General features: G+C 36.3%; 1 protein-coding gene across 9 annotated transcripts in view; it reads left to right on the top strand.

Moving 5' to 3' along the window:
- Positions 1 to 12,300, top strand: part of ARHGEF3 (Rho guanine nucleotide exchange factor 3) — a 128,053-nt gene that overhangs the window by 35,666 nt on the left and 80,087 nt on the right. For all 9 annotated transcript variants that reach the window (XM_084530424.1, XM_084530430.1, XM_084530419.1 and 6 more), the window contains one exon: positions 8,289 to 8,355. In XM_084530424.1, coding sequence (XP_084386550.1) covers positions 8,289 to 8,355 — 67 coding nt within the window. The remainder of the gene's footprint in view (positions 1 to 8,288; positions 8,356 to 12,300) is intronic.

Here is a 12,300-nt window from a genome sequence, read left to right as displayed (position 1 = left end):
TGGTTGACAGCAAGTTGAATATGAGCCAGCAGTGTGCCCTGGCAGCCAGGAGGGCCAACCGTATCCTAGGGTGCATCAAGCACAGCATCGCTAGTTGGTCGAGGGAGGTGATTGTCCCGCTCTGCTCTGCACTGGTGCAGCCTCACCTGGAGTACTGTGTGCAGCTCTGGGCACCACAGTACAAGGACATTAAACTGTTGGAGAGTGTCCAGAGGAGGGCAACGAAGTTGGTGAAGGGCCTAGAGGGGAAGACGTATGAGGAGCGGCTGAGGTCACTGGGCCTGTTCAGCCTGGAGAATAGGAGTCTGAGGGGGGACCTCATCACGGTCTACAACTTCCTCACGAGACGGAGTGGAGGGGCAGGCGCTGACCTATTCACCTTAATCACCAGCGATAGGACCCATGGGAACAGTGTTAAGCTGAGGCAGGGAAAGTTTAGGCTGGACATCAGGAAGAGGTTCTTCACCAAGAGGGTGGTTGCACACTGGAACAGACTCCCTAGTGAAGTAGTCACTGCACGAAGCGTGTCTGAATTTAAGAAGTGATTGGACCGTGCACTTAGTCACATGGTCTAAACTTTTGGGCAGACCTATGTGGTGCCAGGGGTTGGACTTGATGATCCTTATGGGTCCTTTCCAACTCAGGATATTCTATGAACCCTTGATAATGGATTGCATTTAATAAAAAGAGTCTTCCTTCCTTGACTGATTGGCTTAATGCCACATCCTTGAGAAGCAGGTGTGAAGAATATCATGCAGCAATCTTTAAAAGGTATGCAGGAGTGCTTTTCACTGTTCAGTACAAAGGAAGCTCTAAGTTGTCTATAGGCATAACAACATAACAACCTTATCTGACATTTTTGATAGAAATCAAATCTTTGGGGTCATTTTTACTTGAAATACAAACTACAATGCAGAAAAAGATAAAAGTGCAAATGGGGGCATAAGGAAAAAGTAGTATGGGAGTTTTAAAATCTCGTATTGGATTGACTTGTGTCCAAATGTTGTTTTAAATAGCACTGCCCTCTCTATTCAGTCCTTCTGATCCTTCAAGCTGTCTGTTAGTGAACCACAGCTTCACAGGAATTCATGTTTACCTTCAGAAAGAGAGCTAGACGATATGAATCCAAACAAAAAAGGCTTTCCACTCATTTTTGTTATCAAGAACATTATGTGATGACACTTGAATGATTATTTTGAGGATGTTAGTAGCTTCTATATAGCTTGATGGGGAAAATGCTGTTTGGTTGGATATCACAAAGCTCACAATCCCCTGTCTGCTTTCTCTCACTGACTATTTTTGCTTCTAGCTTATCCACGAGTGTCCAGTCTTGCTAAATTAAGTGGATTTCCCAACATTAGGTTCTCGATGACAACTTCTTTCTGTTTCGAAAACAAAATGGAATAAGCTTTTTCTGTTTCCTTGAACACGAACATTGTTGTGAGTTTTTGCCTGGAGGCTTGATTCTTCTGGCATTCTCACGATGGGGACTGTTCAGACACTACCACTGGAGCTTTTTCTTCACATGGACCAGAGGATCTTATCTGTACAGCTGGGTGGAGATGAACAAACATTCCTTTCTAATGAGTTGTTCTCTTTGTAAAGAACTCAGTGTATATCTGTGTTACGGTGAGGTGATGTAATGACTGAGAATTAACTAACATGTTATTGGTTGTCTTCTTCCTGGTATGATCGAAATACTGTAGGAATAATTTGAGCATCCACATTCAAAGCCAGCCAGTGAATAATCTTTCTTATGTTTTACAATATTAATGAAATGGTGATATTTTCTTATAATACAGGGTGCCCTTCTCATTGTCCCTGGCATTAATTCAGCTATACCTTGTCAAACAGCAAAAAAAAAACAAAACAAAACAAAAAAAAAGAACAAAAAAAAAAAAAAAACAAAAAACAAACAAACAAACAAAAAACAAACAAACCAAAAAAAAAACAAAAAAAAAAAAAAAAAAACACAACCAACCGAACAAAAAAAAAAACACCACTGTAACACTGTGTCCTTCTGTTGGCTGGTAGCAAGGGCTATTTCAACTGTGAATATGGTTCATATATGTCAAGGGGATGCATTTATAGTGGGATATCTCAAATGCAATTTATTACGTTAACGTGCAGTAGTTAAAAGTGAAGAAATAATTTATGTTTACAGCTTAGCTCCAAGCCAGTGTTTTCCTAGAAGCTGAGATAGTACATCACTAGGAATCTGTTTTTGTTTGTTTTGTTTTGTTTTTTAATCAAAATGTAGAACTTTACTTCAGAGCCTCTTCAGATGCTTTTTTTTTTTTTTTCTAGTTAATAAAATTAGTATTAATATTTAAAGAAAATAAATCAAATGCAGAAATTGAAAGATATGTTATGTAGCTCCTTTGGGTTTTAGTAGTGATGGGATATTTTGCAGTGCTGGGAATTGGTTCATTGTATAAACAAGCATGTCCCACACCTACTCTTTTCCCATGCTTTCTTCAGAACAATTCACTGGTATTTGTACCTGCTTCAGTAGTGCAGGCTTTTGTCTGCATACACCCAGATTCACAAGGGCTGTTTTTCTTTTATACTGTTTATGACACTCAATTCATGATGATGGGACAGTAGAAGATTGTCAGTATTCAGGAAGTTAGCACACCAACTAAAAATCCTTCATCTGCTTTTTTCCTTGGTGGATATTTTATGTTTCTCTGTAGGTATTAACTGTCTAGTCCTGTTTACCTAAGTGGATATTTTTTTCCAATTGTCTGGTTATGGATTCTACATAGAGTAGCTCTTAAAGAGCTCACCTCTGCAGAATTAAACTTCGGTAAATTAAGCACAAACACGGTCATTTTGAGATACTTTGTCTTTCAGAAGTGTAGCAAGTAAAATCTTCATAAGAACTTAAAATTTCTCAGTCGAATTCTACTCAAAGTCAACTTCTTCCCCTTGGAAAATAGAGGAAGTTTTACACATTCTCCTTTTGGTGCTAAAGTGTGCAGGCTTTGTATAGAAAAGGAATGACGTTTGATATTTCAGGTGAAGGAGTCAGTGTTTTTATTAAACCACATTTTTTCTCTGCTTTTCAAATCAATGCTGATGGTACCCAAATTTATTGTTATCTGTAACTTAAAACATCCAAGAGAATTGGTGTTGTTCAAAACCATCATTCAAAGCTAAAAGAGCTCTTGTAAATCTTTGGCTTTGCCAGGTAAACTGCTTTGGAATATTTTGCAATTCATTAGCAGAAATATACCCTAGTATGTTAAAATAAGTATGTTTTTATTAACAGTGTATTATTGTACACTTTTGTGAGGTTGAGCTGATATTACAAAGAATAGTTCTGAGCAGTAAGTACTATTTGTTATTTAACTATATCTTTGTAAAATATTCACAAATGTAGAAACAACAATTTTTGCAGTTTGAAAAGAATTTTTACTTTGTCTCTAAGTGGTTTAAGCTTTCCATTTTTTTTTTTTTTTGAGTATTCATGTAGATTTCTGAAATGCACTTTTTTTTTTTTCTTCAAATAGATGCAGCAGTTGAGTGTTTTAAGCACATAGCTTGGATATTCATATCTAAAAAAAATGATAGTGCTGTGTGTACAGAAAGACTGCAGGATCAGCTGAAGATGCAAGTTACATGAGCTTAACATAAAGTAATGTAAATCCTTCATCTATCTCATTGTGCATCAAGATATGTAAGTCTTTTCCTCTTGGAAGTGTAATAAAAACTGTACAACAGTCGGTGGATGTTTTGGTCTTTAGATTCCTTTATATTCTGTTTATCGTCAGTGACCTGCAGTGTAGCACAGGTTGCACAAAAAATGCACTGATTTATTCTGGGAGGCATGTTGATTTGGTGTCTATCTAAAAATTTCAGTAAGGGTATCTTTGTCCAGCAGATATTTTTATTATTTCTATTTGTAGTGTGTGTGTGTGTGTGTGTGCGTGTGAACCTAAACAGAAAATCCCACATGTTTTAAGGACAAAGGTCTTATTTTATGACTTACAGGTGTTTTGTTTTGTTTTGTTTTTTAACCTTTGTCAACAAATTTTTGGGGGACATGTCTGGGTTCTGTCCAGGGTTTTACGCAGCAAGAATAGTTGTGGGTCATGATCAATTGTTGTTGAAACTCTAGTTTTGCTAATCTGCCCTGGAAATGTTACTGCTACTGGTGATAGGCAAGAAGCAAAGAATTCAAGCTTTGCTCTAAGTTCCAGGGCAGTATTGGAACGCACTAGGTATATAGTTACTGAGCTCAGTAAATGTAAAACATAGTGGACATTTTTTGCAAAATCTTTTTAAGAAAGATCAATGTTTTGTTTCCAGACAAGCAGTTATGATGATGCTGGTTTACTACGAATTGCTGCTCCCCGCCCCCCACAATATAAATATACTGAACATACTTTAAGCCAAATAACATGCATCTTTATTTTCAATTCAATGTTCCACACTGACCTTCTAGTCTTTCATTCTTAAAACTCCAGTACTAGGGAGAAAAGGTTTTGGTAACTTTTACTTAAATGAAAAGGCGTATCCATCTGTAAGAAAGACCGGGTATTATAAATGGCAGCCTTGAGATTACTGTTATAAGTAATTCCAGGAAGCAATTTTTCTCTTTCTGTCACCTGGCATGTAATTCCTTTTGTCCCAGCCATTATCTAGTCTCTAATCATATATTATATATATTTCAAGAGTGTCAGTCACATTTCATGTAGTTACAAGAACCATCCCTGTCTTGTTCTTGACATCTGAAAAAGCCTTACTAGAGAGTCTGAGTCTCTCAGGATCAGATGTGTTCATCACTGCTTGTGCCCATTAATTTGTCTCCACTTTCCATCCTTGCGTGAATATTTTTAATTTGTTGTCTCTGATACCTACTTATGCCAGTGATGATTTTAATTATTGGTCTGGTCAATAAACTATTTTATTTCCAAAGGAAGGGACTTTAATTCACCTATTGATGCAGTATCCCTATTATCAAAGCATAAGCTTTAATGGCTATTCTGTTAGCTTTTTGTTTTTGTATTTAAAATATCAAATAGTATTTCGATAACATTTTTATAATGCAGTCAGACTGTTTATTAATTAGCTTTTATTCCTTTGCAATTCAGGGAAGATTTATCCAGTAAACAGAATACTCTTTGTAGCAGTGCCCTGTAGAAAAAAAGTAAGACAGTAATTTTAAATGTCTTTGCCCAAATCTACAGTACTGTAATTATTTTCCAGTATGATTCTCACCAATATTGATAGACTGTTGGGAAGACACAGAATAAAATAGCTTGAAGATAGTGAAGGACCAAACTGAGAACTGCAAATGAGGTCGTGTTTTTGCTAGAACTATGTTTTGTTGAGGCATAGTTGAGAATCTGTTTGCATTTTACGTTGCTCTGGGTTAAGGGCACATTCAGCTGAAAAATGCTGATTTGTAGTGCTTGCCATGGCAGATGAATATATTTAGCCTACATGGTTTCTAGGTATGGGAATAGTAAGATTTCTAGAACAGTCTTTCTGTAAGATAAGAGGACAGTGCTTTTGTAGTTTTAAGGTCTTGATAAGATTGAGGTGGGCTATACAAAATGGTTGTTTGTGATGGGAAATTGGAGTTGATGTATTTACTGTTGTTCCCACATCTTACAATTTGAATACATTGTAGAATTTGAATGCCTCTGATGAAGTTTTCCTGGTCCATTGTAGGGGCCCAAGAGAGCAATTGTTTCTATTTGTTGAGCAATTGTTTCATCTTGCATTTTGGAAGGCTCTCTTCTGTCAGTCTTAGTAATGATATGAAGCTTGATTAAAGGTTCTCCCCAGACTGATTTTGTTGCTTTCTGTTTCATTGAAAGTGGTTTCTTTGTATGATTTATGGGCATCTCTTTTCTGAATGCATTTTGGATATAATAGGGAAGTAATAGGTTATATATATATATATATATATATATATATATATATATATATAAAAAGAATTTGGTTACATCCTATAGGTCTCAGCCCAGTAAGTATTGGAAAGGCATACAGTGACTTTAAGTTTTACTAGCTCGTTAATTAAGCACTCCTTTTGTTAAAACTGTCTTGGTTTTCCTGCATTTAGGGCTCTTTAATAGTGATACTATTAATAAGAAAGGAATTAGCATATCATTATGAATAATAAAGAGGTTTGTTCTCACCAAAATAAAGTAAGATCCCTAACTGATAAGACAAGCAAGGAGGACAACCATTATGAAAACAGGCAAATTATAGATGTAATATTAAGCATCTTCTCTGTGAAGACTTAGTGACTGTTGCCGTGAGGTCTGGGATGCTTTCATTGAATGGGAAGGTTACATACAGATGGATGATAAATTGTTAGTCATCAGACTTCTTTTAAGGGATGGCCTTCAGTTTAGAGTACACAGTAATACAGCCAGTTTATTTCTTAGCATAGTCCCTGGCTCTCGTTAAAAGATGAGAAGTAATTTGTTATTGTGGAGAGAAGTAATTTGTTAGGAAACTTTCATTTACCTTGTTTTTTCCCTGTTTTGTAAACTATTGTCAATCCTCTCATACTTATTCAAGTTGAAATATCTTTGTTTCCCCTATATTCAGCTTAATTAAAATACAGCTTGTGCTGGTGGTCTTAATAAACTGGGAAAATATACGCATGAATAGCGTTAAACTTATATTTCTGCATTTTCTTTGATATTTTAAGTGTGACATTTCTTGAAAAATTACTAAGGAGCACAACTCTATAGAAAGCACACGATGCATCTTGGAGATCCTGACTCTAGTTCTTTTTGGAGGACTCTGGTTCTTTTTGGAGATCATTTGTGCATGCAGTGAACAAAAAGGATGTAAAACACTGTTAGGATAATTGAAATCTGTGTCAATTGTTGATCACGTGGTTGTTTTTTTTTTTTTTTTTTTTGTTTTTTTTTTTTTCATAATGCAGTTACAGTTCCACTGAGGATCTTGTGTTAGACATTCAATTTCTTAATATCTGAACTTGGAAAACTGCTGTATGAGAACTTCTTAATGGATAATCTATAAAATCTGTACTGTATGCTCTTTGTGGTTTTTAATGACTTCATCACTGTGCTTGAAATATTGATATCCTTTATGGTTGGCTGTCTACTAGAATGAAAAACTGAAAATATTAACACCAAGGTTTGAGTTGTAACAACTCAGTTGTCATGATATTTTATGACTTTTGTTACGTTAACCTGTAAAAATGGCTATTGTGATCTTAGCTCTATGACATCTTTTAATGTACATAATATGAAAATGTCCATGTGCAACATATTTTACACCAAAATAGACAGAAGACTAAGATAATTATTGCTTACTCCTGACTACAGAAGAGAAACTGGGACACAGTGTGCTGAAGTCCCTCAGGAATTCTACACAGAAGGATCTACTCCCAGATCTTCCATGCTAGATTAGTGCTTTAACTGCAAAAACATCTGTTCTGTTATGGTTGGATGGAGAGGAGGTTTGACAGGCAGCTGTTTAATTCACTGTTTTTTAACCTGTAATCTCTGTAATTGCATGGCTTGAGTTGCAGTGTGCACAATAGTAGGTCCCGCCAACAAATTATTTGTTGGTTTGGTCAACTTCAGCAGGTCAGTCAAGCTTTGATCTGACTTCATGTGTCAAATCTCAGCAATGTTTGCATACCTTTGCAAAACAATTTAAGATCTTACTTCAAGATCTTAATGAATGGAAAGCACTTGTTAAGAGTGAAGTGGATAATGTTATAGTTACCTTTCAGAAATAATTGTGCAGTGGTAATTACAGGGTAGGAAGGTTTTGGAACGAGTATAAACTGTAGTCAGCTTCTCTGGATGTTAGCATAAAGGTATGGCTAGCTTGCTTTACATTGGTGCCTTGCATACCTTGCGTCACCATTAGGGCTGAGAGCTCCTTGGTGATCTTGCCCAGCCCAGCTGGCACACTGCACAGTGCATGGCACAGCTACAGCTTTCGCAAACCCATGCTGTTCAGGTCAGGGTCATCTCTACTGGCTGAAAATCAGTAGGAGTAATGAAGTTACTGCGAAACATCAAGCCAGTCCACCTCTGAAGACTTGTGAGGCTGCAATGTCCCTTATTGCTCAATCTAAATTGAAATGTTTTTCTAAACTGAAGAGTGAAACCTGTCAGAATTACAGCCAAGGAAATCTAAGGTGTCTTAGTACTTGAAATCTGTGTTTTTCTTTTCTCTCTTCTGTTGTCACTCTATCGTTGATGTAGAAAATAATGATGGCTGAAAATGTAATGATAAATGATTTTGTAATGGTAAATAATTTTCCTTGTTTCATCTTGTAGGCCAAAACAACAGCAACAGAACAATATTTCCTTGTTTCCTTCAACTAAGAGCTGGAATTTCAGAGGGGTAAGTTTGGTGTTGTTTTAATATTCCCTCCTGCTTTATCCTTTTGCTGCATGACTTTGTAGTTAAAACATGATCTGTGAGTGCTAAAATCACAGTAAAACAAATACAGAATGGAAACTTTAATTTCGTAATTTGCTAAAAGGCCTTGTGTGTATAAAAACAAACAAACAAGAACACACAACTTTTGTTCAGGTGATTGGCTGACTTACTATTGGCTAGGGAGACAATTTAGCATAATCAGTTTAACATACAGTGTGATTTTAAAAAACGGAGTAAAATTGGTGTGTTTTCAGATCTAAAAGTAAATTAGCAAGACTGAGGTGATGTACACTTGTTTATTTTTATTTTTATTTTTTTACTACAATAGATAGAGTTATTGAAAATCTGAATTTTGCAGAAGTACAGATGGAGAGCGAGTTTGTATTAAGGAATGTATAAATGTGTTGTCTCAGAGCTTCTTCAACAAAGGGTTTAAGTAGAAAAGATGTTACTTAAATGCTTTGTTGAAAGGGTAAATGACGTCAGTAAGTTGAATGATTGGTGGTGGTCATAGTACCGTAAACATTAAAACTAAAAATATTTTTCGTGATATCTGATACTGACTTTTGTACTCTATTTCATATTTTGAATAGAGCCTCCACTATTGCTTATTGTGAACTTCTTATTTTCCCCATCTATTTCTTTCATTGCACCACAGAGCTATAGGGATGAAATCCTCAGTGTTACTGAGAGAATTTCTTGATGAAGCGAACAAACAAAAACCAACAACTTCTGAGACGTAGCTTAATTCTATATTTTGGAATCAGTTTAAAAATAAAATTGACATTAGTATTTTGTCAAATCTTCAACTGTGCTGGAAAATTATATGAGGAAGCTCATATAGAAAGAATATTGTAGGTTTGAGCTAAAGCTGGTGAAACAGTGATGCAGTGGCTCGCTGGGACTATAAAGGCCTGGAGCTGGTAAGTGTGGCGATATGATGTCAGTGATCCAAGCTGTGTGGCGGAGGTGGACTGGGCTAATCCACTAAGAATAAAGAACTGGCAAGTTTTGTTTGTTTGTTTGTTTTTAACGCACACACACACACAAAAAAACACCTTCAGAATTAAGAGGAGAAATCAAGAACCTAAAAGGAGATAGCAGTGTGTTCTATTTATAGCCTGAATAAGAGAAAAAGGATACTAAAATAGATAAAAGGATTTTCAGACTGCTTCCTTCATATACAGAAATGAAGATATGTGGGAATTATCTGCTCCCTTATTTCAAAGGAAACTTATGGGACACTAGCAAAGAGGCCTGGTTCTATAGTTGTAATATTTCCTGAAATGCATGGTGATTGGCAGTTGAAGTGAATTGTTTGGCATGAACTACTATGTTGGGGAAGAACCTGTGCCAGTTGTTCACTGGATCTGTTCAGATGCTGAAGTCAAGCCAACTGAGCACTGGACAAGAAAGCTAAGTCCCTCCTGACATTTGCAATTTGTCAGCATCAACTTTCTTTTGGTGGATGGAAAAAACATGTTACAGAAGTCCAATGAGCAGACTTCAGGTCACAAAGGCTTTGATACAGATAGTTAATGATAAAATATTAACTTTGATGTCTTTTCTCAAACAGGCATAAAATTTTATTGGGTAAAAGAACTAAGTTAATGTTGACAGTGGAATAACCAAAATGCTCGAGGTGATCTATGCCTTGTTAAAACTTCTCTGTTATTTCTGTACTACAGACTATAATACAGGATCATTTAAAGTCACAAACAATAAAACAGGAGAAAGTTGTTAAGTATAAAGTTACGATGTTGTACATCTGTCCTCACTTTGCACTCGGAAAGAAACCTCAAAGAGAGATAGGGAAGGCCCAGATGCTAAACACTTCATGAGGGGAAACTCCTCTATACTTCTAGCTCCCTCTCGTTTCTTAACTTCATTTTATCAGAAGAAGCTTTTTTCCATTCTGAGGTGTTCATTTTGAGTGTTGTGGTTAGAGATCATATTTAATTTCCTCTACGGGGATTTCCATGTCAAGATGATATAATTTATGTGTTTTTCTATCAAAGCTGTCGGTTTTAGATAATAGTAGCAATTACTTCCAGAACTTTGGGTAGTGTCTTCCTATAGCCATGTATTTATCCCAGATATATATTTCCCTCTATTACCTATATTGCCTTTATAAGGGGGAAAGAGGAGGAAGGTGCAGCTTAGGAAGAGGGATAATCAGGATGAAGAAAGCACTGTATGATGTAGTGATCATGTGAGAGAGTGGAGAGGGACACAGTAGGGAAATGGAGGAAAGCTAGAGGGTGTGAAAGCAAAGAAGCAGAAGTGTGGAAGGGAGGTAGAAATCTATAAAACTACGTGCTCATCGGTTCCACATTTTGCAAATGTTGATTCTGAGAAAATAAAGATGCTATATGTAGGGTGAAAAAATTGTGGCAAGGCCTTGGTAATGGAGAAAAGTTGTGAATATCTGATGAGAAGGGGCAACTCAGGAGCAGGTCAATATTGAAATAAAGAAAAGAACAGCATAGATCTTAGCACAGATATTGGTATTAACCTATTTTTCTCTCTCATAGTTGTGATTAACTCACCTTCTCATCTCCATGCCACCCTTCCACCAAAACCTTTATGCAGGTAGAAGGCTTTCCCAAGCACCACTGTTTGTTGCTTTTCCATACGATACAGCAGTTTAATATGCTTTTCCTAATGTATATATGGCAATAATTTGTTAAGTTGCCACATGGTGTGGGAAACAATTCTATTTATTATGGGGAAAAAAAAATCCTGTCAAATCAGGATTAAATTTATACAGTGATGCACCTACAGGTAGAAGATGCCAGGATTAAAGCTTCTGTGGTTGCTTGCTTGAATTACATGCCTGTGTGCTGTTTTATCCATAGTAAGTATAGTTAGACTTCTTTACAAGAAAGTTCTGAACTGAAGCAGCATAAGAATCTCTCATGAGAAATTTCAGATTTCAGCTTGTCTCCCCTCCTGTTTTCTCAAAATCATCACTTTGTTTTCACCAGCAGATAATTTTCTAACGTGCCCTAATAATATGAATGGCATGCTCAGGCTACTAAAGGCCTTTAAATTATATTTTCTTCTATAATGGCGTATTTATATATTTACAAGAGCAATGGTACGTAGCGGTCCCACAGATATGATGATGCTTCAGGTGGCAATGAAGAAACTGACAGACCATCTAAAGAAAAACAGTTACCTGGTTAATTAAGAGTTCTGGAATTGCAGGCATAACTGAAGAGGATGCTGTTTTTTTCTGTGCTGAAATTTCGTTGATATTTCTTTATACTGTTCCACAAAGAGCTAGCATCACTTCCTGCATATTTTAAACAAACATCTGAACCATTATGATTGTTTCTCTTCTTTTCTTTTCCCCTACAGTAACTTTAGTGCTAAAAATAAATCAATAGCGAAATCTAAACCAACATTTTCTATTTGAAATATTTTGAGACGTTTGGAGTGCAGTTGCCTAAAGATTCGAGATAATTTATTGCAAATGTGTTTCTTCCTATTTCCTCCTTTTTGTTTCCTTTTTAGTTTTGCAAAAGCTTTTAACTAACCAAGCTGTAGATGTGGTCACCAGTGAGGAAGGCTGATCTAATTTATGAGAAGCCTGACATAAAAATGTGCTAAACTTGCTGAAGGTTAGTTTTAGATGTGTAAGTGGTTTCCCTGCAAATTTTACTTCAAGTATTTAAAAAAAAAAAAAAAGTGTCTTTTGCGCCAAATGGCAAGAGTTCCACACTCTTCAGACAGTATTTACAAAGCAGTGTGTTTCTTTTCTGCAGGCTGGCAGACTTCAGTTATTCCCGTTAGGGCGCGTGAATCAAAACAAGATAAAGGTTGCTAAGAGGGAAAGTTTTTTGCTAGCTTTAACTTGATAATTAATAACATAATTAAGTACTACTGCAGAGAGCACCTCTA

This window comes from Aythya ferina (genome assembly GCF_964211825.1).
Source record: "Aythya ferina genome assembly, chromosome: 10".
In the NCBI taxonomy this organism is placed as follows: domain Eukaryota; kingdom Metazoa; phylum Chordata; class Aves; order Anseriformes; family Anatidae; genus Aythya; species Aythya ferina.
Note: the sequence above shows the minus strand (reverse complement) of the source record. Positions and strands in the feature narration are given on the sequence as shown.